The sequence below is a fragment of the Sinocyclocheilus grahami genome, unplaced genomic scaffold (assembly GCF_001515645.1).
Source record: "Sinocyclocheilus grahami isolate Dianchi unplaced genomic scaffold, SAMN03320097.WGS_v1.1 scaffold335.1, whole genome shotgun sequence".
NCBI lineage: Eukaryota > Metazoa > Chordata > Actinopteri > Cypriniformes > Cyprinidae > Sinocyclocheilus > Sinocyclocheilus grahami.
Window position 1 is genome coordinate 284,179 of NW_015505514.1, and position 27,280 is coordinate 311,458.

General features: G+C 36.4%; 2 protein-coding genes and 2 long non-coding RNA genes across 5 annotated transcripts in view; 2 read left to right on the forward strand and 2 right to left on the reverse strand.

Annotated features, from left to right (window-relative positions):
• The first annotated feature begins 1,261 nt into the window (after nt 1-1,261).
• On the forward strand, nt 1,262-18,416 carry abcb11b (ATP-binding cassette, sub-family B (MDR/TAP), member 11b). Of its 2 annotated transcripts, none has more exons than XM_016295381.1 (29): nt 1,262-1,536; nt 1,623-1,725; nt 1,818-1,836; nt 1,934-1,960; nt 2,050-2,104; nt 2,434-2,678; nt 4,334-4,421; nt 4,575-4,708; nt 4,814-4,985; nt 5,463-5,587; nt 5,715-5,889; nt 5,987-6,100; nt 7,611-7,721; nt 7,800-7,925; nt 8,017-8,220; nt 8,843-9,013; nt 9,125-9,326; nt 11,992-12,073; nt 12,923-13,052; nt 13,137-13,304; nt 13,388-13,492; nt 14,635-14,796; nt 14,884-15,087; nt 15,162-15,403; nt 15,489-15,645; nt 16,371-16,568; nt 16,678-16,884; nt 17,800-17,946; nt 18,034-18,416. In XM_016295381.1, the coding sequence occupies exons 2-29, from the start codon at nt 1,650-1,652 to the stop codon at nt 18,232-18,234; spliced, it is 4,047 nt and encodes a 1,348-aa protein (XP_016150867.1). In that variant the 5' UTR covers nt 1,262-1,536; nt 1,623-1,649; the 3' UTR covers nt 18,235-18,416. The 2 variants fall into 2 exon arrangements, with proteins under 2 accessions (XP_016150867.1, XP_016150868.1); XM_016295382.1 differs by having other exon boundaries at nt 1,632-1,725.
• Nucleotides 18,417-19,917: 1,501 nt separating this feature from the next.
• LOC107602801 (uncharacterized) lies at nt 19,918-21,852 on the reverse strand. Its single transcript, XR_001611073.1, has 2 exons — nt 21,611-21,852; nt 19,918-21,299 (listed from the first exon to the last, which is right to left on the reverse strand). It is a non-coding gene; the product is annotated as an uncharacterized lncRNA (long non-coding RNA).
• Nucleotides 20,962-21,549, forward strand: LOC107602800 (uncharacterized). The gene is made up of 2 exons (XR_001611072.1): nt 20,962-20,999; nt 21,312-21,549. It is a non-coding gene; the product is annotated as an uncharacterized lncRNA (long non-coding RNA).
• Nucleotides 21,853-22,035: 183 nt separating the features above from the next.
• LOC107602799 (microtubule-associated serine/threonine-protein kinase 3-like) overlaps nt 22,036-27,280 on the reverse strand; it is a 50,488-nt gene continuing 45,243 nt past the window's right edge. The window contains exons 24-26 of the mRNA XM_016295383.1: nt 26,226-26,362; nt 23,697-23,878; nt 22,036-23,462 (exon numbers count right to left, since the gene is read on the reverse strand). Coding sequence (XP_016150869.1) covers nt 22,510-23,462; nt 23,697-23,878; nt 26,226-26,362 — 1,272 coding nt within the window. The 3' untranslated portion in view covers nt 22,036-22,509. The remainder of the gene's footprint in view (nt 23,463-23,696; nt 23,879-26,225; nt 26,363-27,280) is intronic.

The window sequence follows — 27,280 nt, forward strand, 5'->3', positions numbered from 1 at the left end:
ATTTATTTTAATCAGGTTTGTTAAAAGTGTGATTGAATGATGTTAGTTCATTTACGCAACCACGTATTTGCTACAACAATGAAAATATTTGTAAAAACAGTTATAAACATGATGCAATCCTTTAAATCTGAACTCTTGAGTGAAGCAGAATTCAATGGATGTAAAATTATTATCATGTCACATGTGACACATTTTATTTAATGTGACAGAAAAAAAGTAACACCAGTGACACAATATGAAACACCAGTGACATACATAAGCCCAAAGATCCTTATTCTTTAACTACAATTACAAACTACGTTTGGCATACATTTGACAATCAGTGAAAGCAGTTAGTAAAAGAGCATCAACGTAAACTGATCTTTACTGGTGTCACCCATTAGGAAGGTAACACCAGTGACAATTTTCATGAAAAATGTATTTTACAAAATGTCTGCTGCAAGGTATCAAACCACATGTCGTCAATCATGGTATACTCACTAAATTGAGTCATTTAATCTATTTGTATTCTAGTTTTTTTTTACAATTCCCTAACAATGAAGTAGGCCATACCAGTGACTTCCACTAAAAGCTTCATATGAAATCAGGAGATAAATTAGAAAATGTCTGATAACTGAAAAGAGACAGTGGACTTCATAGATCTTCAGGAAATGGGAGGAAGTTTTTTGATGATTTTTGTTAAACGGTAACACCAGCGACACAACTCCAGGGGACCACTACTTTCATTATATCTTTTATAATATTTATTTGGCATTTCGCTTTTTTATGTCATTTACATCATATATTTGATAGTTATGAATACATCATTGTATTCTAAATGGTAGAAAAACCTGTTTCTGACCTCAAAATAAAGCACGTTCCCCTCTGTACATGGCTGTGGGGACTAGTAGTTTGGTGGTGCTTGGAATTCTTTATAATTAATAAAAAATAAATATTGCCACATTGATGGCTCAAGAAGGTGTAATTGTTCAAATAACACATTGTTTTATTTCAAAATATAAACAAATTGTAACCCTAAAGTGTTTTTCAAGTGTAATATTTCTGTAAAGGCTAGGGACAGAAAAGTGGACGTTTCCATAGAATGACCCTAAAATGACCGCATGACAAATGGCCATCCTACTGGATGTTCCTCAGAAATGCAGCTGACACTATCTGTACTATGTATCTATTTATGTTTAACGAGATTTTGAGACATTATTATAGTAATGCTTGTGAGCCCATGTGGCTGAATAGCTGTATTGATTTTTGGGACAATTATCTCATGTCAGTGTTTGTATACAGAGGTCATTCACCTTCCTTAACAGAACAAACCTGCCGGACAGTTACCCCACTTGAGCCAAACTGACCAAGACATTTAACTTCACACACATACTGTCCGCAACGACTGAGAGACTCACTCCGACACAGCTGACAAGGAATCTATACCAGCACTTTTGCTAAGAACATGACTGGATTTTAGGAGTAGGTATCCTGGATAGAATTTTTAATACAAAACAAATACATAACAGAAAAGAAGAGTCACTTTGGATCAGCAAGGTGCGTTCTTAGTGTTGGGTTCAATTTGAAATGGTACATTATATTCTTCTGTGATTCAATTATCCTGAAGCATCTGTTTTCTAAAGGCCATTAAGACGAGAACAGGCAGAACGATGCCAGGAAGCGTGAAGCTGCGCAGCGTCAAGAAGTTTGGACAGGAAAATGATAGTTATGAATTTTCAGATGAAGGTAAACTGTTTGGTAGTTAATCTTTTAGAACTATTCTCAAATCTATATCACACTCCATTCAGATGTTAATGAACATATTGATTCTGTTACAGAGACAAATGGTGATTATATGTAAGTTCTTAAGTTTTTTTTAATGAAACCTACATTTAACTTTTCAAAAGTAAGCATTGAGACATCCTACTTTTTAACTGAATTTGTGTTGATACAGGACAATGGCTTCTGGAAAGCATAAAAAGTAAGTATCTTTTTCTCATTTTTCTTGATGACGGAAGCTTGTTTTCTCACATTTCCTTTAAGCACCACAATTCATTCACTCATTCACAGATCCAAAAATGGCAAGAAAGAAGAATCAGCCATCCGTGTAGGCTTCTTTCAGCTGGTAATACCTATGTACTATAACAATGAGGAATATGAACGCATGCCTTGTCCTGCTTGGCTTTAAAAAGATATTATGTTACATGGATTTTACTAGATGAACACCTGTTGGATGTAGCAGCAAACTTGTAGTTTATGATGACTGTAACTGACTTATAACGTGATCAACAGCGGTCTAAAATCAAGGGTTTGTGGTTTGAGGAGATCATCTGGATAAAATTCTGTTCATGATATTGCAGAAGGCCCATTTATGGTCCATTTAAATATTATGCACAGTCAATAAAAGCTATTTTTACACTACTTGATATGTTTTATTGTCAATTTGCCCTGCAGTTTCGCTTTGCCAGCTGCCGGGAGATCTGCATGATGATTTTTGGGAGCATATGTGCGATCATTCATGGTTCGGCGCAGCCGCTGATGCTGCTCGTGTTTGGGATGCTGACGGACACCTTCATAGAGTACGACATCGAGCTCAACGAGCTTACTGACCCGGAGAAAGTATGTGTGAACAATACTATACAGTGGAGAAACCTGACGGAGGAAGAAAACCTGGCACTGAACATGACCAGATCATGCGGGTGAGAGCGGGTTTTCACATTTTTAATTGCCAAGGACCCTCAAATATGATGATGATGCCCTTTGAGGAATTCACTACACTCTTAAAAATAAAGGTGCTTCAAAAGGTTCTTCAAGCGATGCCATAGAAGAACCATTTTTGGTTCCACAAAGAACCATTCAGTCAAAGGTTCTTTAAAGAACCATCTCTTTCTTACCTTTTTATAATCTGAAGAACATTCTTTCGCCACAAAGAACCTTTTGTGAAACAGAAAGGTTCTTCAGATGTTAAAGGTTCTTTATGGAACCATTTAGACAAAAAGGTTCTTCTATGGCATCGTGAAGCACCTTTATTTTTAAGAGTGTAGATCTAAATAAATATATAAACGCAGCTTTATATTTTAATGTATACAGACACATTTATATGTGAGGAAATGAGTGAAATTATTAGCTCTGTCATTTTACTGATGCCAAAATATATTATTGAAATGATTTACTTTGTATCAAGTTAATGGTATATCTTTTTTCTGCTCAATATCTGAAAAAACATACTCAATCCAATTGTTTTAATAATTGTCAATTTATTATAATTGACTAAAACTGAAACTAAAATTAAAACCATAAAAATGTGTTACTTGAAATAAAATGAATGTTAACTGAAATAAAATCTAAAAATCTTTATATTTCAGCAAAGACAACATTTCTGCTAAAATAACTTAAACTAAAATAGAAATAAAGAGTAATACAAACTCTCTCTCTCTCTCTCTCTCTCTCTCTCTCTCTCTCTATATATATGTGTGTGTGTGTATATATATATATATATATATATATATATATATATATTAAAACAAAAAAATTAATCCAAATAATAATAAATACTATAATAGTATGTTAATGATACTAAAATAACATTGATTTGTTTAGTGCTTTTTATTATAATATATATATTTTTTTTAATGAACAACAAAAATATAGTTGGATGGATTTTTAATTTTAATTTTTAAGAATTTTTAATTTATGTTAAAATGCATTTCATACGTTTTTTTGTCCCAATTTTTTTCTAAAATATAGTGTGCTCTTCTGCTTTTATGGATTATTTATTGAAGTTAATGGTATATCTTTTTTCTGCTCAATATCTGAAAAAACATACTCAATCCAATTGTTTTAATAATTGTCAATTTATTATAATTGACTAAAACTGAAACTAAAATTAAAACCATAAAAAATGTGTTACTTGAAATAAAATAAATGTTAACTGAAATAAAATCTAAAAATCTTTATATTTCAGCAAAGACAACATTTCTGCTAAAATAACTTAAACTAAAATAGAAATAAAGAGTAATAAAAAATCTCTCTCTCTCTCTCTCTCTATATATATATATATGTGTGTGTGTGTATATATATATATATATATATATATATATATATATATTAAAACAAAAAAATTAATCCAAATAATAATAAATACTATAATAGTATGTTAATGATACTAAAATAACATTGATTTGTTTAGTGCTTTTTATTATAATATATATATTTTTTTTAATGAACAACAAAAATATAGTTGGATGGATTTTTAATTTAAATTTTTAAGAATTTTTAATTTATGTTCAAATGCATTTCATACGTTTTTTTGTCCCAATTTTTTTCTAAAATATAGTGTGCTCTTCTGCTTCAGGCTACTGGACATTGAATATGAAATGACCAATTTCGCCTACTATTATGTAGGCATCGGAGCGGGGGTCTTCATTCTAGGATACCTCCAGGTGAACCTTTTAAACTGCTTCTCTCCTGTTTATGTAAATGTGAAAGATCATTTGCAAAAACATTAATAACGTGCAGAATTTTGCATGACCTTAATAAAGCTAAGTTAAAATTAGACCCTATTAAAGAGGTTTTTCTCTGTTTTTTCCCCTCAGATCTCTTTGTGGATAACTGCAGCAGCACGTCAGATTCAGATCATCAGGAAGATGTATTTCAGGAAGGTCATGAGGATGGAGATCGGATGGTTTGACTGCACCTCTGTGGGAGAGCTCAATACGCGCATGTCTGAGTATGATACATTCAAACACTTTCCAGAGCACAAACCCTCCAAATAAACACAAGTTACCTAATATTGTGTGTGCATCGTCTCATGTGTGCCTCCATATGATCCTAGTGACATCAACAAGATAAATGATGCCATTGCTGATCAGGTGGGGATCTTCATCCAGCGCTTCACCACATTTGTGTGTGGTTTCCTCATGGGTTTTGCCAAGGGCTGGAAACTAACGCTGGTCATCGTCTCAGTGTCTCCTCTCATTGGGGTCGGAGCAGGTCTCATGGCTCTGGTGAGAAAAGAAAATTCATCAGGACTCACATTTCAGATAAAGACGATAGATAGATAGATAGATAGATATTGAAATTTACTTAGTCTGTTTTTGCAACGTAAATGAAAATGCATAGCTTTAAAACGAAGTCAAAACAGAGAGAAAATTATGTGATTATTTACTCTGTTGTTCTAAACTTGTTTGACTTTTTTTCTTCTGTTGAACACAATAGAAGATATTCTGTGGAAAACCAAACAGCTCCTGGTCCCCATTGACTCCCATAGTATGTTTTTTTCCCATACTGTGGAAGTCAATGGGGATCAACAACTGTTGGCTCTCCAACATTCTTCAAAATATCTTATTGTATGTTCAACAGAAGATAGAAACTCATACAGATTTGGAACAACTTGAGGCTGAGTAAGTGATGACAGATTTTTCAGAACTATCCCTTTAATTACAATAAATGAACACTTGTTTTGTTTGTATGTGTTTGTCTAGTTTGTGGCAAAGCTGACAGGAATGGAGCTGCAGGCATATGCTAAAGCAGGTGCAGTAGCGGATGAGGTTTTATCCTCTGTACGCACGGTGGCAGCATTCGGCGGCGAGAAAAAAGAGGTGGAGAGGTAACCATCATCTTCACGCATAATGACTCCCACACTGTACTGTAATCACTACTGTGACTGTGTTCTTTTCTCTGAACTGATACCATAATTTAACCCTCAAACTCTTTAAATTAAATCTTTTCTGCAGGTATGACCACAATCTAGTCTCTGCCCAGCGATGGGGCATCAGGAAAGGCTTGATCATGGGGTTTTTCACAGGGTACATGTGGTTTATCATCTTCCTGTGTTATGCACTGGCCTTCTGGTATGGATCCAGCTTAGTGGTGGACACACAAGAGTACAGTCCAGGGACATTACTGCAGGTACACACATAATCTCACATGCAAAAGAACCCACACATCATGGTTGACTTTATTGTCATTCGTTGTTTGGATATCACATGTGCTTTTTTGTTCACAGGTATTTTTTGGCGTGCTCATTGCTGCACTGAGTCTGGGCCAGGCTTCTCCTTGTCTGGAGGCTTTTGCTGCTGGAAGAGGAGCCGCCACCATTATCTTTGAGACAATAGAGCGCGTAAGAACCACAGACAACCACGTCACGCAAACCAGTAGCATCTAGTACTGACATCACTAAAAAAAGACTAATATCTGTGTTCTTATTGTTAACAAAAAAAACAACTAAAACTACCCTATACAAAAGCTTTTCATTAACTTAATGCTGAAATGAAATGAAAAAAAAAATGATATAGGATGAAAAACTAACTGAAATAAAATAGGTTCTAAAATAAGTACTAAAATGACTAAAACTTAAAATTAATAGAAATTAAATAGAAATAGAAAAACCCCCAAAAATGAATAAAAATGACAAAAGCACATAACAAAATGACAAAAACTTCAACTGAAAGTATAAAAATTAAAGCTAATTCCAAATAATAATAATTACTATAAACATATTTAAATACTAAAATGAATCTGATTAAATAAAAAAAAACAAAAAACAAATTCAGAATGAAAATCTTCAGTGAGATCTAATCTAAACTTGTAAATAATCTGTTTTTTTAGGATAGTGATGTCAAATGAAAAAGAAATATTAACACATTTATGTTTTTTACCCTATACAAAAGCTTTTCATTAACTTAATGCTGAAATGAAATGAAAAAAAAAATGATATAGGATGAAAAACTAACTGAAATAAAATAGGTTCTAAAATAAGTACTAAAATGACTAAAACTTAAAATTAATAGAAATTAAATAGAAATAGAAAAACCCCCAAAAATGAATAAAAATGACAAAAGCACATAACAAAATGACAAAAACTTCAACTGAAAGTATAAAAATTAAAGCTAATTCCAAATAATAATAATTACTATAAACATATTTAAATACTAAAATGAATCTGATTAAATAAAAAAAAACAAAAAACAAATTCAGAATGAAAATCTTCAGTGAGATCTAATCTAAACTTGTAAATAATCTGTTTTTTTAGGATAGTGATGTCAAATGAAAAAGAAATATTAACACATTTATGTTTTTTTTTATAATTTTTAATTTCATTTTCAAATTCTGTTTGTAACAAAAATGTATGAAAAAATAAAAATGAAAGTAGAAAAATAAAAGCTTATTCAAAATAATAAATACTATAATCATATATAAATAATACTGAAATAAAACTGCTCAAATCTAAAACTGTTTAAAAACACACACTGAAACTCTTCCGTGAGATCTAATTTAAACGTAAATAATCAGCTTGTAAGAAATATTAACACATTTATGTTTTTACTTTTTTTTTTGAAGTCTGTTTTTTTATGATAATATTTATAATGTATTTATAAGGTAATAAAGACAGTTGTATTAGAACCACCACATTTGACCACATCATGAAAAGATGACATTACACAGATGGCAAATAAGAGTTAAAGTCCTCCTGTGCTAGATTTCAGAATGAAAATGCCCAGCAAGCTCAATGCAGGAGCAAATCAAAAGGAAACAGCTGTATTATTGCGTTTCTGACATCCATCTTCCACCAGACTCTGTCAGGCACATTACAGAGTGATGGTTTGACAGGAATGTTGTCTTATTTTCAGAAACCAGAGATCGATTGTCTCTCTGAGGCTGGATATAAGTTAAACAAAGTGAAAGGAGATCTGGAGTTTCATAATATAACTTTTCATTACCCATCTCGACCTGAAGTGAAGGTAAAGCTGAAATTTACACCAGTACAGCCACACCATCTGGTCTGTTTTAAACAAACTCTACTCACCTCCTTCTCACAGATCCTCGATCAGCTAAACCTGCAGGTAAAGTCAGGAGAGACGACAGCATTTGTGGGTCCCAGTGGTGCTGGAAAGAGCACAGCAGTCCAGCTCATCCAACGATTCTATGACCCCAAAGAAGGGATGGTAAAGAAACATCACCATTACATACCGTAACATTATTGGTGCACATCATTCAGAAATCTTGAAACTTTTCTAACATTTTCTTTGACTCTAGGTTACTCTGGATGGTCATGACATCCGGGGTCTGAACATCCAGTGGCTGCGTTCTCTGATTGGAATTGTGGAGCAGGAGCCGGTTCTGTTTGCGACCAGCATCGCTGAGAACATTCGGTACGGGCGGCCTGGAGTCTCCAACGACGACATTATCACAGCAGCCAAAGAGGCCAATGCCTACAACTTCATCATGGACTTACCTCAGGCACGAGACCACCTAACACAAACTCACCTACCAGAACATACACTACATACATAGAGGTCATAATTAAGGGACATTTCCATATTGTTTTTCTATTTAAATTTTTTACAATTATTTAAACTTTTTTGTTGTTGTTGTTGTTTCAAATTGAAAGTAAAAAAAAAGAAGTTAATACTTTTACTCCGAAACGATGCATTAAATTGACCAATAGTACAGACAGTAAAGACTTTTATCACAAAAAATGTCAAATAAATGCAGTTTTTTTGTATTGCACAACTATTTTCAACATTGATAATAATAAGAAATGTTTCTTGAGCAGCAAATTTAGAATGATTTCTGAAGGATCATGTGACACTGAAGCCTGGAGAGAATTCAGCTTTGCATCACATGAATAAATTGCATTTTAAAATATATTCAAATAGAAAATGGTTCTTTTAAATCGTAGTAATATTTCAAAATATTGGTGTTTTTACTGTATTTTTCATTAAATAATTACAGCTTTGGTGAGTATAAAAGACTTCTTTTAAAAACATTAAAAAATCTTACAGACCCCAAATAGTAGTGTGCATATAACATATGTGTCTTTTTTATTTATTTTATTTTTCATTTGATCTTTTTATTTTAGAAATTTGATACTTTGGTAGGTGAGGGTGGAGGCCAGATGAGTGGCGGGCAGAAGCAGCGAATCGCAATAGCCCGGGCGCTGGTGAGGAATCCCAGAATCCTCCTCCTGGACATGGCTACATCGGCTCTGGACAATGAGAGTGAAGCTGTTGTACAGGAGGCTTTGGACAAGGTCAGCAACACACACAGTCACACGTGTCCAGGCAGACACGCCACATATGTCAGAATAGTAGACGATTACATCCAAATCACTGAAGACACAACCATCAATCCTCTGTTGAAGGTCCGAATGGGTCGCACCACCATCTCCATCGCTCACCGTTTATCCACGATAAAGAATGCTGATGTGATTGTGGGATTCGAGCATGGCCGCGCCGTGGAACGAGGAAAACATGAGGAGCTGTTGGATAGAAAGGGCGTCTACTTCACCTTGGTGACTCTTCAGAGCCAGGGAGACAAAGCCCTCAACCAAAAAGCCCGACAGGGTGAGTAACACACACTCTTCCTCACCTACTGTTACCACTCTGGGTAACGCTTTATTTTAAGGATAAATTCTCACTACACTCTTAAAAATAAAGGTGCTTCAAAAGGTTCTTCAAGCGATGCCATAGTAACTAGTTGCTAGCATGCTGGCTGTTTATTAGTACTTATAAAGCAAATATTAATGCCTTATTCTGCATGACTATATTTTAGATCCCTTAATCCGACCCCATACCTAAACTTAACAACTACTAACTATTAATAAGCAGCAAATTAGCAGTTTATTGAGGCAAAACTCTTAATTAATAGTGAATAGGTGTTCCCTAATCTAAAGTGTAACCGTACTCTGTATTATGGGATAGTTCACTTAAAAAAAAAGTTAATTCTGTCATCATTTACTCACCCTCAAGTTCTTCCAAACTTGTACGAGTTTCTTTCTTCTGTTGAACACAAAAGAAGAAGTGTTTTTTCCATACTATGGAAGTCAGTGGCTACACTCTTAAAAATAAAGGTGCTTCACGATGCCATAGAAGAACCTTTTTGTCTAAATGGTTCAATAAAGAACCTTTAACATCTGAAGAACCTTTCTGTTTCACAAAAGGTTCTTTGTGGCAAAAGAAGGTTCTTCAGATTATAAAAAAGTAAGAAAGAGATGGTTCTTTAAAGAACCTTTGACTGAATGGTTCTTTGTGGAACCAAAAATGGTTCTTCTATGGCATCGCTTGAAGAACCTTTTGAAGCACCTTTATTTTTAAGGGTGTATCATCAACTGTTTGATTACCAACATTCTTCAAAATATCTTCTTTTGATGACAGATTTTTCCTGTCCCTTTAACATGTCTTGTGTCAATGTTCTCCAATGCATTGAACTCTGTGGAGCAAAGCACCCTGAATTGTGACGTGGTACTTTGACCCCATCACCACTGACCTTTTGAAAAACAGCCAATTTTAACTTGACAGTTTGTTGTCAGTGTCTCTGTTTGTCTCACAAATCATTCAGAGTAAAAAGCAATTAGGTTCTTTAAAAAGTCATTTTAAATACCTCATAATTGCTTTTTATTCATTTACATTAATCTTATATTACATGTATTGTTTATATACTATTATAGTCGTTTTATTTATTTATTATAGTCGTATTTTGAAGTAGCTTTTATTTTTATAATTTCAAGTTTTCAATTTAGTTTTAGTAATTTTTTTTTTGACATCAAATGACATTTAAAAAAAAAAGCTTTTGCCATTTTTATTAGTTTTTATTTGAAATATTTCTATTTAGCTGTAATTTATTTTTATTTCCGTCTTGGTTTTAGTAATTTTAGTACTTCAGTGTACAGTTTTTTCATTTAACAATCAACATTTCTACACTTCTTTTTTATCTATTCTTTATATTTTATTTTCAGATTTTTTATTAATTAACAAAAATTATTTTTAATAGCTTTAGTTAACAAAAACTTTATATTACAAAATCACCCTTCTGTGATACTATCTGCGAAGCATTTCGTGTGGAGCTAAAGGAGATGATGTAGAAGCAGGCGTTGATCTGAGGCGTTGAGTGTGCTATTTATGGAGGCTATATCTTTAACGCCAAGCATTTCTGCAGACTCTGTTGATCTTCTCCTTGATTCCTTTAACTCAAAAGTTAAGAATGTTATTGATGACATTGCTCCGTTGAAAGTCAGCAGGAAGACTGGCAGACAGAAATCAGCTTGGAGAAAATCAACAGCAGTTCAGAGTATGAAAAGACAATGCAGAAAAGCTGAGCGGATGTGGCGGTGCAAGTCATTGCATTTGGAAACAAAGATGAAGTTCTCAAGGTGAATGCATACCTTGACTCTAGGGGTCTAACAACTAAAAATCAAGTCAGGAATCTTGGTGTGATTCTGGAGACAGACCTTAGTTTCAGTAGTCATGTCAAAGCTGTAACTAAATCAGCATACTATCATCTCAAAAACATTGCAAGAATTAGAGGTTTTGTTTCCAGTCAAGACTTGGAGAAACTTGTTCATGCCTTTATCACCAGCAGGGTGGACTATTGTAATGGTCTCCTCACAGGGCTTCACAAGAAGACCATTAGACAGCTGCAGCTCATCCAGAACGCTGCTGCCAGAATTCTGACTAGAACCAGAAAATCTGAGCATATTACACCAGTCCTCAGGTCCTTACACTGGCTTCCAGTTATATTTAGGATTGATTTTAAAGTACTTTTACTCGTTTATAAATCACTCAATGGCCTAGGACCTAAATATATAGCAGATATGCTCACTGAATATAAACCTAACAGACCACTCAGATCATTAGGATCGAGTCAGTTAGAAATACCAAGGGTTCACACAAAACAAGGGGAATGTGCTTTTAGTTATCATGCCACCCGCAGTTGGAATCAGCTTCCAGAAGAGATCAGATGTGCTAAAACATTAGTCACATTTAAATGCAGACTCAAAACTCATCTGTTTAGCTGTGCATTTATTGAATGAGCACTGTGCGATGTCCGAACTGATTGCACTATATTATATGTATAATCGTTTTCTTAAATTCATTTGAAACCTCTTAAATTCATTCTCTCAATTCATGACACCTTTAAGCACAAAACACTGTATTAATTTATATATTCACATAAAATAATAAGCAAATGAAGTGATGTAATTCTAATCTTTCTGTCTCTTACTCTTCTCAGAGATGGAGGAAGCTGCAAGCAGTGACCCTGATGCAGAGAGAAAGAGTCTCAACAGGGCAGGAAGCTATCGTGCTAGCTTAAGGTACAAATTTTGATGTAGTGTGATGGTTGGTCACAGAATCACATTACAGACCTTGATTTGAAGGAAAACGTATATGAAAATCAGACAAAAAGACAAAGGTACAAGACTGGATTTAACGGCTTTAGTGAGTGGAAGAATTACAATCCTACGAAGCATTGCGAATGACAATCAAATTAAAAAAATGTTGGAGAAATATAGAACTATTCATTTAAAGTTGTTGGCTGTATCTATATAAACAATATATTTTAAGTTTATTGCAAAATATGCATATATATATACAAATATTTAGTATTTTCACAAGGTAGGGACACTGACTGGATTATGTCATTTGCAATGCTTCATGGGAATGTGTGTGGCTACAGATTTCTTTTGACACTTTGCTTGCTGTAACTCTCGGACTGGTGGAATTCTCTGTAGAGCATCATGGGTAATGTAGTTTTTCATTGTTAAAAATCTTCTGCTAATTCTAACATGATTATTTTGAAAATAAGTTGAATTGAACAAAACCATATACAATCAAATAACAACCTCAGAGCTCACAACAGGTCTGTCTTTAAAGGTTTAATAGTTATTGCTAAAAATGAATGGAGTTTTTACTTCCAGAACCCGACTGTTGCACTCTTTTCTTTAGATAATTCCTACTGTTTGGAATTAGAAGTGTTAGCAGTAATTAGCTATTAAATACAGCTATTTAGCCGCATTAGCATTAATAGTGTGATTTTAATGCCTAAAAACATTGCATACGAAGTCAGCTGATGCAATGGTAAGTGCCTAGAAATATGTAAATATCACAGTATATTAGTGTTTGACTCTTTCTATCCCACGCTCTCTCTTTCACTGTATCTGCAGGTCTTCTGTTCACCAAAGATCTCGATCGCAGCTGTCAAACGTTGTACATGAATTGTCTGTGGCCATCGCTGGAGAGCTGGGCCCTCGCTCATACTCTGAAACCCACGTTCCTCTGGAAATCCAGGGAAAGGTTAGAGCTCTGACTCCAACACCATGAGCCTGACGCAACATCTCACAAACATCTCACGTCTTTGCATACTGTATGTCTGTGTAGAGCGGCCTTCCTGATGATGATTCAGATGAGGTGGAACCAGCTCCAGTGGCTCGTATTCTGAAATACAACGCTCCTGAATGGCCCTACATGCTCTTTGGAAGCTTTGGAGCCGCTGTGAATGGAGGGGTGAACCCCGTCTATGCTCTCCTCTTCAGCCAGATCCTGGCGGTGAGGTTTCCGCCGGCTGTTCTCCTCTAGTCCATGTGTTTGCTGTAAGTTTGACCTTTTTTTTTATCTCTCTTTACCTGCAGACCTTCTCGATGCCTGACCCTGTTGAACAACGGAGGGAAATTAATGGAATCTGTCTCTTTTTTGTAGTCGTTGGTTTGGTTTCATTTTTCACTCAGCTGTTGCAGGTTTGTCTTCATTTTAAGCCTTTTCATGAAATTTTTGAAAACTATTACAGGTGGACCAACAATTCTATGCTTTGTTTTCTTTACTGTGGAAGCACTACACCTTAAGGGGGCGATAGAGTTACCTTCAAAAGCCTGGGCCAGTATAAACCAGGTGTCGTTCACGATACTGTCTGCTAACAGAATCCTGTCCCTCTTCCTCAATGCCTGATCAAAAATATTCATTGATACACTATTCTCACTAATTAAAAGAGCACTTCTTAATGAGTTAGCACTGTTAGCTTGCCAACTGAAGCTAACTAAAACACAAAGAAATGGACCTGCAGTAGGGGAATAGGTTGCAGTGTTATTTTCGCATTATTTATATACTAGAGAGTGCTGATTCCTATTTGGAATTCGCTTTAATTTTTTTATTTTTAACTTTGTTTTTAGTTTTAGTAATTTATGTGCTTCTGGAATTTTTATTATATTTTGTTCTATTTAACTTTAATTTATTTTTATTTCAGTCTTAATTTTAGTAAATGTTCTATTTAGAATTTTTGATTTCGGTTAGTTGTAAGGCAACATTTTTAAGTTTTTCTTTTAAAAGGGTCATATGATGCAATTTCAAGTTTTTCTTTCTCTTTGGAGTGTTACAAGCTGTTCGTGAATGGGGCGTAACATTTCCTTCACAAGCTTGAGGTATTCGGCCAATCACAACGCACTGGATAGCTGGCCAATCAGAGCACACCTCGCTTTTCAGACCGATGAGCTTTGTAAAAATCGACGCGTTTCAGAATAGAGGAGAAACAATAATGTACAGTATGTGGAAAATAATGTGTTTTTTGAACCTTAAACCGCATAAACACATTTCATTACACCAAATACACAACATAATGTTCTTTTAGCAACGTCATATGACCCCTTTAAGCTTTGTTTTAGCTATATTATTTAGGTAGCTGTAAATATATAGCTAACACTAATATACTCTATAGTAGCGCCCCCTTTTGGCAATACTGGGAATGCAACACATGTTCCGTTTTTAATTCCATTCCAATCAGAATTTGTTGCTAGTCGTGTAAGTTGTAGTTGCATAGCGTCTTGGGTCTACATTTGCTTTCTCAACATCTAGATAGTATTTATTTACAGCTACTTCTTTCTTTCAGGGCTATGCATTCTCTAAATCTGGGGAGCTGCTGACTCGTAGACTGAGGTGTCTGGGTTTTCAGGCGATGCTGGGACAGGAGATCGCCTGGTTTGATGACCACCGAAACAGTCCAGGTGCTTTGACCACAAGACTGGCCACTGATGCCTCACAAGTCCAGGGAGTAAGAAAAACATTCAGCAGATACTTCTAGATGACCTGTGACACGTTTCAATAAAAATGAACTTGATTACACTAAATGACACCCCAGGCCACAGGTTCCCAGATCGGCATGATCGTGAATTCTCTGACCAACATTGGTGTGGCCATTATCATCTCCTTCTACTTCAGCTGGAAGCTCACTCTGGTCATCCTGTGCTTCCTGCCCTTCCTGGCTCTTTCTGGAGGGTTTCAGGCTAAGATGTTAACTGGATTCGCCAAGCAGGACAAAGAGGCCATGGAGGCAGCAGGACAGGTGAGCTCAGGCTAGACTGTAGTATGGTCAAATCTAGGCATTTTGAATGTCTCGCTGTCTGTTTCTGAGTTTAGATATCTGGGGAAGCACTGAATAACATCCGCACCATTGCTGGCCTGGGAAAAGAGCGTAATTTTGTGGAAATGTTCGAGGCACAGCTGGAGGCACCGTACCAGGCCGCGCTGAAGAAGGCTAATGTTTATGGCGCCTGTTATGGGTTTGCGCAGTGCGTGGTCTTCATGGCAAACTCTGCCTCCTATCGATTCGGTGGATACCTGGTCTATCGAGAGGGGCTACACTTCAGTTTTGTTTTCAGGTGAAATAACAATGAAACAAAGTGTTTTTTGGTTTACAGTTGGAGTAAACGGATGTCATAATTAGGCAAGGTTCTATCACTACAGGGTGATTTCAGCGATTGTAACCAGTGGCACAGCTCTCGGCCGAGCGTCATCATACACGCCAGACTACGCCAAAGCCAAGATCTCTGCCGCACGATTCTTCCAGCTACTCGACCACATTCCTAAAATCAGCGTCTACAGCGATGAAGGAGACAAATGGGTAAATCTAGTTATCAGTACCAAGCATTTTTGTCCCGTATTTCTCAGAAAAAAAGAAGTCCCACTATCGGCTCAAAACTGCATTGCTGACAGAAAGAGAACACAGATAAGTCGCATTTTGATAATTACATTCAGAAGTCAAACGAAGTGTTTAAAAATGTTACAAACACTATAAATGTTTATTTTAGTTTAGAAAAATGTAACAAAACAAGAAAAAAAATAATTATAATATGAAATAAACAAATTAAAGAATGATTTCTGAAGGATCATGTGACAGTAGACTGGAGTAAATTCAGCTTTGCATCACAGAAATAAATGACATTTTAAAATACATTAAAATAGAAAATGGTTATTTTAAATTGTAATAATATTTAACAATTTTTAAAATTGATTTTTGATCAAGTAAATGAAACTTTGGTGAGCATAAGAGATTTCTTTTAAAACATAAAAACAAATTCCTAATTATTCCAAACTATTAAAAGGAAGTGTACATTCCAGAATCATTGTATCTGTTACAGAACATAATTTGTTATATTTAGAGTATATACATATATGAATATATATATATATATGAATTTAGAATATATAAACAAAATATTTTAAATGTTGCATTGTACTACTGCATTGTTTCTTTGTGCAGCAATATAAGAATGTTCTGCATAGGCAGGAAGACACAGTCTGACCGTCATTTAAAATGACAGTAAACTCTCTTTCTCTTTCTTTTAGGATAATTTTAAAGGGGACATTGAGTTTATAGACTGCAAGTTCACGTACCCGTCCCGGCCAGATATTCAGGTTCTGAATGGTCTGAGTGTGAGTGTTAGACCGGGACAGACTTTGGCCTTTGTGGGCAGCAGCGGCTGTGGCAAAAGCACCAGCGTTCAACTACTGGAGAGATTCTATGATCCTAACAATGGACGTGTGGTAAGAAAACTCTTGGGACTTTTCACAGAATTTGAAATGGGTTTTTGCATCAAACTCTTTTTCTGAAACACTTGAGTTTGTGATCTAATCATTGTTCTTTATCGATTAGCTCATTGATGGCCGTGAATCTACTCGGGTCAATGTTGCTTTCCTGCGCTCTAAGATTGGGATCGTCTCTCAGGAGCCAATTTTGTTTGACTGCAGTATAGCAGAGAACATCCGCTACGGAGACAATCAGCGCCATCTCAGCATGGATGACGTCATCGCCGCAGCCAAGAAAGCCCAGCTGCATGACTTCGTCATGTCACTTCCTGAGGTGTTCAATGGGGGATCTTCATATTATAAGAATTTTGAATTAATGCTGCATTCACTTTGTGTCGAACTCTGCTTTAATTCTACTCTAAGCTCTTCACGTCTTAAAATAAAGGACATTTTAAAACAACAGAAGTTGACGCAACATTATGTTGGCTTGAGAAAGGCTAGCCTGATAGTTTGAAAAGCTTGAAGTTTGAAGATTTTAAGTTTGAAGCAGTTTTAATTTTGAAGTAATTTTAAAAGTTTGAAGTTTTAAAGGGAAAGTTCACCCTAAAATGAAAATTGCCATCATTTACTTGCACTCAGTAAGGCTGATGATACATGGGGCAACATTTTGAGCAATGTTGTCGGGCAACTTTGGTTAATGTTGCTGTCAACAGGCAACCAGGTGAGACTGATCTAAAGTATCCATATTGAAATTTGTTACCCATTCTCAATGGGTAACATTTGATAACATATATATACAATGAAAGTGCCAAAGAAACATTGCTCAAAAAAAGTTGCCCCGTGTATCATCAGCCTAAGACTTTTGTTTGTCTTTAGAAGACAAATGAAGATATTTTTAATGAAATCTGAGAAATTTCTGTCCCTCCATTGACAGTCTATGCAACTATCACTTTGACGCCTCAAAACATTCATAAAACTAATCCACATGAATCAAGTGGTTGTCAAAATTTTCTGAAGAGACATGATTGCTTTCTATGATGAACAGATTTAATTTAGGCTTTTATTTACATATAAACATTTATCAACACACACATCAGTTATGGCAAACGGAAGCTCAAGCGTGCTTGCTTGACATGTGAGAACCAATGAGATTTGTTCTTGTGCATCAAGCAAGTATATGGCTGATCAATGTAAAATGCTGTAAAAAAAAAAAAAAAAATTAATTGTTTTTATGTGTCCCATGATGCAGAAATACGACACTAATGTTGGTTCCCAAGGTTCCCAGCTGTCCCGTGGCCAAAAGCAGCGCATTGCCATAGCCAGAGCGATCATACGAGACCCCAAAATACTTCTGCTGGACGAGGCCACCTCAGCACTGGACACAGAGAGTGAGAAGGTGAGCAGGAAAGCCAGAACTACAGTTTGAGAGGATCTTCCTGTTGTTGAGAACTCATACAGTCGTGTGTTTGTCTGTGTGTGTCAGACTGTTCAGGATGCGCTGGATAAAGCCAGAGAAGGCAGAACATGTATCGTCATCGCTCACCGTCTCTCTACGATCCAGAACTCTGACATCATAGCGGTGATGTCACGGGGTTACGTCATTGAGAAGGGCACGCATGACTATCTCATGAGCCTGAAGGGTGCATACTACAAACTGGTCACGACCGGAGCACCGATCAGCTAATCTCACACTCAGCACTTATAGGAACTAGAGAGGATTTCCTACATCCAGATATAATGATAAATCGGCTGATATTTAGCTTATTACCATGCCTTCTTTCCCTGTATAAAACATTGTCAAAAGAGAACACTTGTTAATCTAATAACTGAATGCTGAAAACAAAAACTTAAATGTATTTATGTACTATCAAATAAAACATTTATCGATTAAACAAAAAAGTAGAGTCTGAGCAGTAATGTTGTGATTAATCGCAGAGGAAATTATGTCATGACAACACTGATTGAATGAGGGTGCTACAAGAACATGCACAATCCCAAACCTTTATTAGCGACATGACCTGAGACGTCAAAGGCAGAAGACAGGGAAAAATAAAAGCTCTAAAGTCCATTTTGTGCATTTAAGAGCCCTCCAAAAATATGTCCGTGACAAAACATGTATAATATAACAATTCAATATTTGCAATTTATACGTTGCTTGTAAAAAAAAAAAAAAAATTTTTTAATCTGGAACTGCTTCCAGTGTACAACAGTGAGCGCAAGCTAAAATAAAGTGATTACGTTTTGAATATGGATATTTTTCTTACAAAAATGCATCATTTGCTACAGAAGGCCTTTGTTCACCCCCCCGGAGCCGTGTGAGACACTTTTATTTTTTTATGGATGGGTGCATTTTAATGAAGTGCTTTTGGACTGATGCATGCAACACCCACTGAGTGCCATGAAACAGCTTGAAAGATCAAAGACTATTTTTAATATAACTCCGACTGGATTCGTCTGAAAGAAGAAAGTCATATACACCTAGGATGACTTGAGGGTGAGTAATTTATGGGCTAATTTCCATTTTTGGGTGAACTAACCCTTTAATGCTGCAGTCAACACTTTTCATTTTGACTTTATCTGCGACAGTCGTAATGGATTTAGTTTAACTGTACAGCAGCATTTTTGTCCACGCGTGTTGCCATATTTTCTACATGCGGAAACCGATAGCACGGATATTACATCATCGACAGGCAACAATGAACAGAGTGAAATGATATCGCTCATCAGCCACAGGCCAAGTGTAATCACAGCCATGCTTATACAGAGCCATATCGCACGGCCCGGAGAGTGATATTGTCTTTATACAACAGTTTGACAGCACAAGTGTGTAAATGAATAAAAAAAAAAAACACTTGTGCAGAACTACTTCCCAGGCCAAGTAAATGGTAGGTTCACACAGAATGCTTTTTAAAAAAAATTTTTTTTGCTTTGAAGAACGCGAGACGTGTTGGGTGTGAACGGCCCCTAACAGATGACCCCAAACACCAGTTACGAATTTGAAAACGTCACTTTAGAATTAGCAACGAAAGAACGCAGAGTTGCTGCTTTGTTGTGAAAAGTATTATAAGAGATGGACTGAGCGAGTGTGATGACCTGCATCTGATACAGCATTCATTCTTCAGCTCAATCTCATATTCACAATAAAACATTAGGTTGAATGTTTGCCGAGGAAAGCATTATCTTTGTCGTACTATCCTTTCATCTGTTAAGGGTGATTTCTGAAGACAGCACTGCTCGCTGCATTTGTTGGCTGCGTCTTACAAGCTGTTGTTGAAAGTAAAAATAACCTAATTTCAGTCTCCAAATACTATTTTATTTGATATTGCTCATATATAAAACACTTTTTAAAGAAAAACAGTCAGTGATATTCCCGCTTAACCAGTGAATGATTTATTACAAAACAACAGACAAAGTTATAACATTAAAAAATATTTATAAAAAGTATTTTTTTGTTTGTTTTACAAACGCATATCAATAATCAAGAATTCTTGACAATTCTGGAAAAATGGAAGAAACCATCAGCACATCAGGATATATAGATGATGCATTTCCAGTGCTGTTAAGCTCTAGTGTGAATGTAAGGGCAGATAGTGACCTGGCGTCTCATCTTAACACGATCCACACGACAAACACTTCATCCACTAAAGTCTGTGATCACAGACGGATAAAATGTCACAACAGGGTCTGCATAACATGAATATTTTAATAACATTACTGTAATTCAAAGGCTTGGCTATACTTGACCATTGAACATATTGCACTGAGGATGCCATGCCAAAGTGTACAGTGTATTCATGCAGCATGCAATCGGTCGGCTAACAGGCGGAAAACACAGCCTATTAAAATTGACACAAATTTGTCTTATACAGAGTGCTTACGATTTCAGTAGCCTGATGCAAAAAAGTTACAGAGGTCACAATTAACAATAAACTTCAAAAATATAACAGAAATGTTGAACTTGTCAGACATGTGCTGTCCTGACTGACTGACAACATCCAAATGACTGTTGCACCTTCATGCAATAAAAACACTGTCCCATTAGATTCAAATAATGACATACTCAACTTAGAAAAAGCATTTTGGAAGAGTCATGCATATGAACACAAAAACATCCGGTCTGATGTGTGCAACCGTTGGGGAGATCTGCCTATTAACAATGGCATCACACCGAACTTTAAAACCATAATCTAGCTCAAGCCTCCACCCACTGACTTCAGTTCTGCACACATTTGTAATCAAGTTCAAAACAAGCCATACAGATCCCTTTGCACAGTAGAAATCCAAATATATATAAAAATGTAAACATTATTCCAAGTACAAAAGCTTGTGAGGACTCCCGACAGACCAACTGTCCAGGGAAAACTCGTGATAACGTGCTTCGTTCCGCAGTGATCTGTGCACACGTGAATGAGTTCCAGTTAGCATGAGGTGTGTGACTATGCTTTACGGGTTCTTTCTTTCAGAGGTGTCCGTGAGCATGTTCATCTTAGCACCTGTGAACATTTGACAGTTTAAGTTGAACATGCAAAGCTGTGTGGGGGAAAAAAAAATAAAAAATAGTACGGGAAGAATATTTAAGGAAAATTAAAGACATGCAAAAAATAATTGTGGGAACTCTGTGAAAATATACTTTAGAATTGAATGGATAACGATTGGATTTTGGATGTTAAAAGAATCCATTTGATAAATAAAGAAATCTTAATTACGAAGCACAGAGTGTCAGGGAAGGGATTTGAAGGGACAGTATACCTACAAATTTAGTTTCTTTCTTTCAGAGGTGTCCGTGAGCATGTTCATCTTAGCACCTGTGAACATTTGACAGTTTAAGTTGAACATGCAAAGCTGTGTGGGGGAAAAAAAATAAAAAATAGTACGGGAAGAATATTTAAGGAAAATTAAAGACATGCAAAAAATAATTGTGGGAACTCTGTGAAAATATACTTTAGAATTGAATGGATAACGATTGGATTTTGGATGTTAAAAGAATCCATTTGATAAATAAAGAAATCTTAATTACGAAGCACAGAGTGTCAGGGAAGGGATTTGAAGGGACAGTATACCTACAAATTTAAATTCTGTCATCATTTACTCACTCTCACGTCGTTTCAAACATAAAAAGATGATATTCTGAAGAATCCAGGTAACCAAACAGTTATTGGTCCCCATTGACCTCCATTGTTATGCAAAAAAAAAAAAATGATGGAAGTCAATGGGGACCCTCTTCAAGACATTCTTGAGGGAGAGTAAAATACAGAATTTTTAAAAAGTTTTTGGTGAACTATCCCTTTAATTTAAAATCTAAATTCATCTTTAAAAACAAAGAAAAAAAATAAAATAAAAAAAAATGTGTAAAACTGATCTATTTGGTTTGATGCATGAATATTGTTTTTTGGACACACTGACCAACATGTACGACATGTCAAGTTACTTCTGGGGTTTCCACAGTTGAAGTCCAAATGTTCAGCACAAAGTGAGTCTTTTTTCCCCCTTCGCACGTATCATTTCAAACACTCTGGAAACTCTTTGAGATTGTGAAATAATACATGAAATGGGCCACATGACAATTCCATTCAAATATCATTTGAACTTGTAGCTTTTAACATCGCACACAAAGTCGGTGCAAAAATGAAAGGCTCTTGGAGGATGAAATGAATTCGAAGCATTGGCACATTTTCATAGAAAAATCAAGTCATTCAATTTCCCTCAACAGGTTCACAGAAGGTGAGAAAAATGTACTAGCAACCATTAAGTTCTCTTTTTGGCCAACAGTACATCTCCAGTGTAAATTCTATATAAAAAAGCATAAATATTCCCTGCATAAGACTAGCTTACTTCCATTTATACTCTAATAAAATACTCCACTCGGTAATTGTTTGAATTCTGCGTGGCAACAAACATCTCAGCGGTTGGGTTGAGAAGCCTTCGGATATGTAACAGTCTTCAGTCGTTTATCTCTCCTTCAGTTTGCTTTTTTCTGGACTCTGATGCTTTTTTCTGGACTCTGCTTTTCTGGCGTCGCTGTCTCTGCGGCTTCGTGTGCAGCTGCTGAGGAGAGTGGGCCGTCTTTGTCGGCCCAAGGTTCTCCCTGATTCTGAGACACGTTTTCCTCAGCCTCTTCCTCTTCTTCATCTGAGCAAAGCCTCCAGTCATCCGCTTCCTCGCTCTCTGATCCCTGCACGGCGATCTGGGGAACCAGCTGATTCCTCCTCGCCACGCACTCCTCCTCCGACTGAGCGGGTATCTGAGGAGCCCTGTCATCTGGCTCGTCAAAGCTCACTTCTTGCACGGCTTCTTGTTTCTTGAAGGAATCTCTACGTTCGGAGAGATTCAGCTTGCGCATTACGACAATCTGCTCCATGCGCTCACCGGGCCAGTCCCTCAATCTCTGGGCGCACAGGTACCCGCCCAGCCTGCCGTGATCCACTGTATATGTCGCACCACAGGCCCCCTCCGCCTCTGCGTCTCCCGGGATGTCCACCTCGCAGTGTGGGACCTCCAGCGTGTGTCTGCGGGCTGTGTGGGGCTTTTTGTCTGCAAACAAAGCCCCCGAGAGTTTCTCCGCAGACTGGACTCTCTTCAGCAGAGGGGAACGTGGAGGTTCTGCACTCCGGGGTCGGACAACGTGCCGAATGATGGTGGGGGGTGAGAGGGTCTTGCCGTGGAAGGAGTGGAGGGTTTTAGAGATGCTGGGTAAGGGAGAGGGGGAGCGCTGAGGGGACAGGGCCTGTGGTGAAGAAGTGCAGGCCAGAGGCGAGGGCGGGATACTGCTGGTGGACTTCCGTCTCCCCACTTTAGTGTAACGCTGGTTGCTAAGTTTAGAGCCGAGGCCGTGGAGAGAGCTGGGCCGCATCTGGACTGCCGGTGAACTCGGAGAGCTGGAGCATGGAGAGGCGTTCTGGGGCAGGCTGGCATCTGAACGAATGGCAATGTTTTATGACAATTTGTAACAATATAAACTATGAACGATATATTCAACAAACTTTCTGGCATTTTCTAATAGAATAAGTGAACTAGAAATAGTGCAAAATATTTCTTCATTTTACAATATAAAGAGAAATAGTTTTAATTATAAAAAGGTTTTTTATTTATTTATTAATTTTTTTAAATAGTCTTCAATTTTTCATATGTGTTAAAGTCAGGTCATACCAACGGTGTGGTCGGGAACGGGGCTCCGGCAGGGTGTTGTGGGTCCAGAGGAAAGGCTGTGGGTGGGAGAGCCTGGCAGACTCTCGCTGGAGGACACAGAGTGATGCAGGCCGGAGGAGAAACTGCGGCTGCTGTGCATGACGGTACTCTGTTTGGACAGCTTCTTCAGCATGCTGCGCCTCCTGGGTGAACACCAGACATTATTCAGGTTAACGGAAAACATCAATGATGGACAGGGTTGGGCAGTAACGAAATACATGTAACATCGTTATTTATTTAAAATACGAGTAACTGTATTTTGTTATAGTTACATTTTAAATGGGTGGTAATTAAATTACAGTTACATCCGAAAAGTATTTTAGATTACCAAAGTGATTACTTTGAATTTTTATGTCATTTATTTAATTGTAAAATGTTTGGAAATTTTAACCAATGAGGCAACTGGTGATTCTTGGAAAAAAAAAAAAAAAAACTCGTGCAGCCTATTCAATTAGCAACCTGCAAAGTGCAGACGCTAGTCAGGATTCACAAAAATGGAGGAGAAAATCAGAAAGCCAAACACATAATTGTCGGAAATACAAAGACGATTTTACTTATAAATGTGAAAAAAGATGAAACCACATTGCAATGCAATTTTTGTTTACCTGCAAAAAAACTTCTCTCGGCTTCAACGGAACATGTAACCTTGAAAAAGCACCTTAAAGTAAGTTGTTCTCAATCTTTGTAAATCAGGGCGGCCAACACTGTTCTCACGCATTGCCAGTGAGGTTTGTCTCTATGAGTTCTTGTTTTTCTATATTTACAACATATGATATAGCTAAGCAATATCAATCGAGGAAGACGAGTGTTGTCTACCCAAATATTAGCGCAATTGCAAATGTGATGCTGATTTTATGCAATTCAAAAATAAGAAGTTAATATTAAGTGACTGATTTGCTCTATAGCGCCAACAAAAATGGTTCCATACGCCGAATGTCTATTTACATGAACACCGTGTCTACATGTTGCGCTGCAACAGCTAAAGTCTGTCTACACTGGACATGACAAAGCAACCGCTGCAAATCATTTGAACTTTGTGTCAGTATGACATAAATAGAACAAGGCATTAGTTTACTGTCAGGAATTTGTCGATCCAGTGTAGACAGCATCACTGATTATTATGGGTTCTATTGTATTTTGTCATGTCGTGCCACTCGCTTCCGGTACATATACCCGCTTCCGCTCTTTTACAAAGTCTTGATTTTGTTTTGGGGAGTACTAGAACAGGCTCTCATACTAGGTTGTTCGAAAAACATTATTTTTCACATATTTTACATTATTACAACACCTCTCTCCCCAGTCTGGCATGAATGGCTCGAATAGTTCCTGTATCAAATGAAGGCCGCCTTCTGAAATACGAAATGTGCTGTGATTGGTTAGCTGGGCCAGTGTGTGCTGTGATTGGTTAGCCGGGCCAGTGTGTGCTGTGATTGGCAGCACTCGGCGCCTGGTCGGGAAATGTCATGCCCTTTACCATTGCGAGCTTCAGTGTAAATATTGCATCAAAATCAAATCAATTTGAGAGCGATTTAAACCCGGATGATTGTAACCACTCTAAGTTCGTCTGCCTTGGGGAAAGCTAGTGTGTCTCCGACATAGTGATAACACTCTTTGCCTTCTCTAGTGCAGCTCGACCAGGTCTCGTCCCATTCGTAGATATTTGTGATATAACAAATCCCGGAAAATATGCGTTGTAGTCCAAACGAGTCGTTCGTTGTAGTTTTTGAAAAGTGTTAAATAAAATATCTCCTTTTGAAGGGGACTTTGAGCTTTGTAACTTTGCAGATCTTTATGCTCAAACAGCAACATTACAGACTAACTAAAGTTGAAAAAGTGAAAAAGCATAATGGGACCCCTTTAATTCCCGAATGAATCAGCCCTTTTGAACGAATTAATGATTCCATGACTCTTTCATTAAGACAGTGATTTGTCACTACCTACTGGTGGTTTTAGTTTCATATTTAAAAACATTTCATATTTATTTTCCCCACATCATTTCATATTTCTGTTCAAAATTGTATATTTAAAACATTAATCTCATAACATTATTTATACATTCATAATTGTTTTAAATGCATTTATGCCACCCATTTTTATATAGGTGGTTACAATAAAACAAGTCAACAAAAAATAAGTAATCTAACGAAATACCTTACAAATTATTTATAGTATGTATTTTGTAATCTGTAAGTAAATACATTTTTAAAAGCAATCTTCCCAACCCTGGTGATGGATCTCTTGCAAGTGACAAAATGAATGCCATTCACTCATCCAATATATCAGCCAGTAACCATGCCTGCTAAGCTGTCAAAGGATATTAAATATTTTCTGCTGAGTAAACACTGTGTAAAATAAATGTGAATTAAATTTCAGCAATTATATGTGCATCTAATTTGTATTCATTACCTTTTATTAACTATGCAGAGGTATTATATATAGCATTGTCCATTTAAAATAATATGAGAGCTTAAAAACAAGAGTTCTCCTGACCGGTCCTGACTGTCCTTCCATTTGCTCCTCTTACTGCGGCGGGCCATCTTTCCTTTACAGCTGTGCTTGCGTGCCGGCCCAATCTTTATAGACGTGTCCTCCAGCGCGATAGTCTGCAGGGTCACCTGGTTACCGCTCTGTATATCAAGAAGACCAAAATGAACGCAGATGAAACCAGTTGACATAACTACTACGAAAAAAGCAATATTTGCCCTCTCTCATATTTTATAGCAAGCCAATTTATCTTTTAATTTACCCATTAATCATGCAGTGTTACTAGCTGGAACTCAATTTTTACAAGAAATTACAATATATAATTTTCTTAGTTATAATGCAATTTGATCTACCAATAACAAAAGGTATCTGCAGTTTTTTTTTTTTTACTAGTCAATTACATTTTCACTAGTAAGAACTGCGCTTTACTATTCCAAATTGATTAGCAGATATTGTGAATAGAATTAGATAGTAAAAATAAATATTTTAGACAAAATTACATTTAAGATACCTGCCATTAAATTATTACAAGTCAAAACTGCCTTACAGATAACTAAAACATTAAATTTTGACTAGTCAAAACCCGTATTTTAGATATCTGTAATGCAATTTTGACTAGTAATTCTTCATACGGCAGGTTTCTACAATGTAAATTTGATATTTATATTTACTAATACAAATACACATGTTGACATCTGTAATTATATCAAAGATATCAGCAATTCAATTTGGACTAGTAAAAATGTATGACTATGGTTATAATTATTGTTCAAATTAGTTTAAAATGAATTATTACTAGTAGAAATATATATATATATATATATATATATATATACACATATATACACACACATACACACAAGTGCATCTCAATAAATTAGAATGTCGGAATGTCGTTCATTTCAGTAATTCAACTCAAATTGTGAAACTAGTGTATTAAATAAATTCAATGCACACAGACTGAAGTAGTTTAAGTCTTTGGTTCTTTTAATTGTGATGATTTTGGCTCACATTTAACAAAAACCCACCAATTCACTATCTCATCAAATTAGAATACTTCA

Coding starts and splice junctions, on each gene's coding strand:
- abcb11b (XM_016295381.1), top strand. CDS start 1,650: ATGCCAGGAAGCGTGAAGCTGCGCAGCGTCAAGAAGTTTGGACAGGAA. Junction 1,961..2,049: donor GCTTCTGGAAAGCATAAAAA/GTAAGTATCTTT, acceptor ACTCATTCACAG/ATCCAAAAATGGCAAGAAAG. Junction 15,646..16,370: donor GCGATGAAGGAGACAAATGG/GTAAATCTAGTT, acceptor TCTTTCTTTTAG/GATAATTTTAAAGGGGACAT.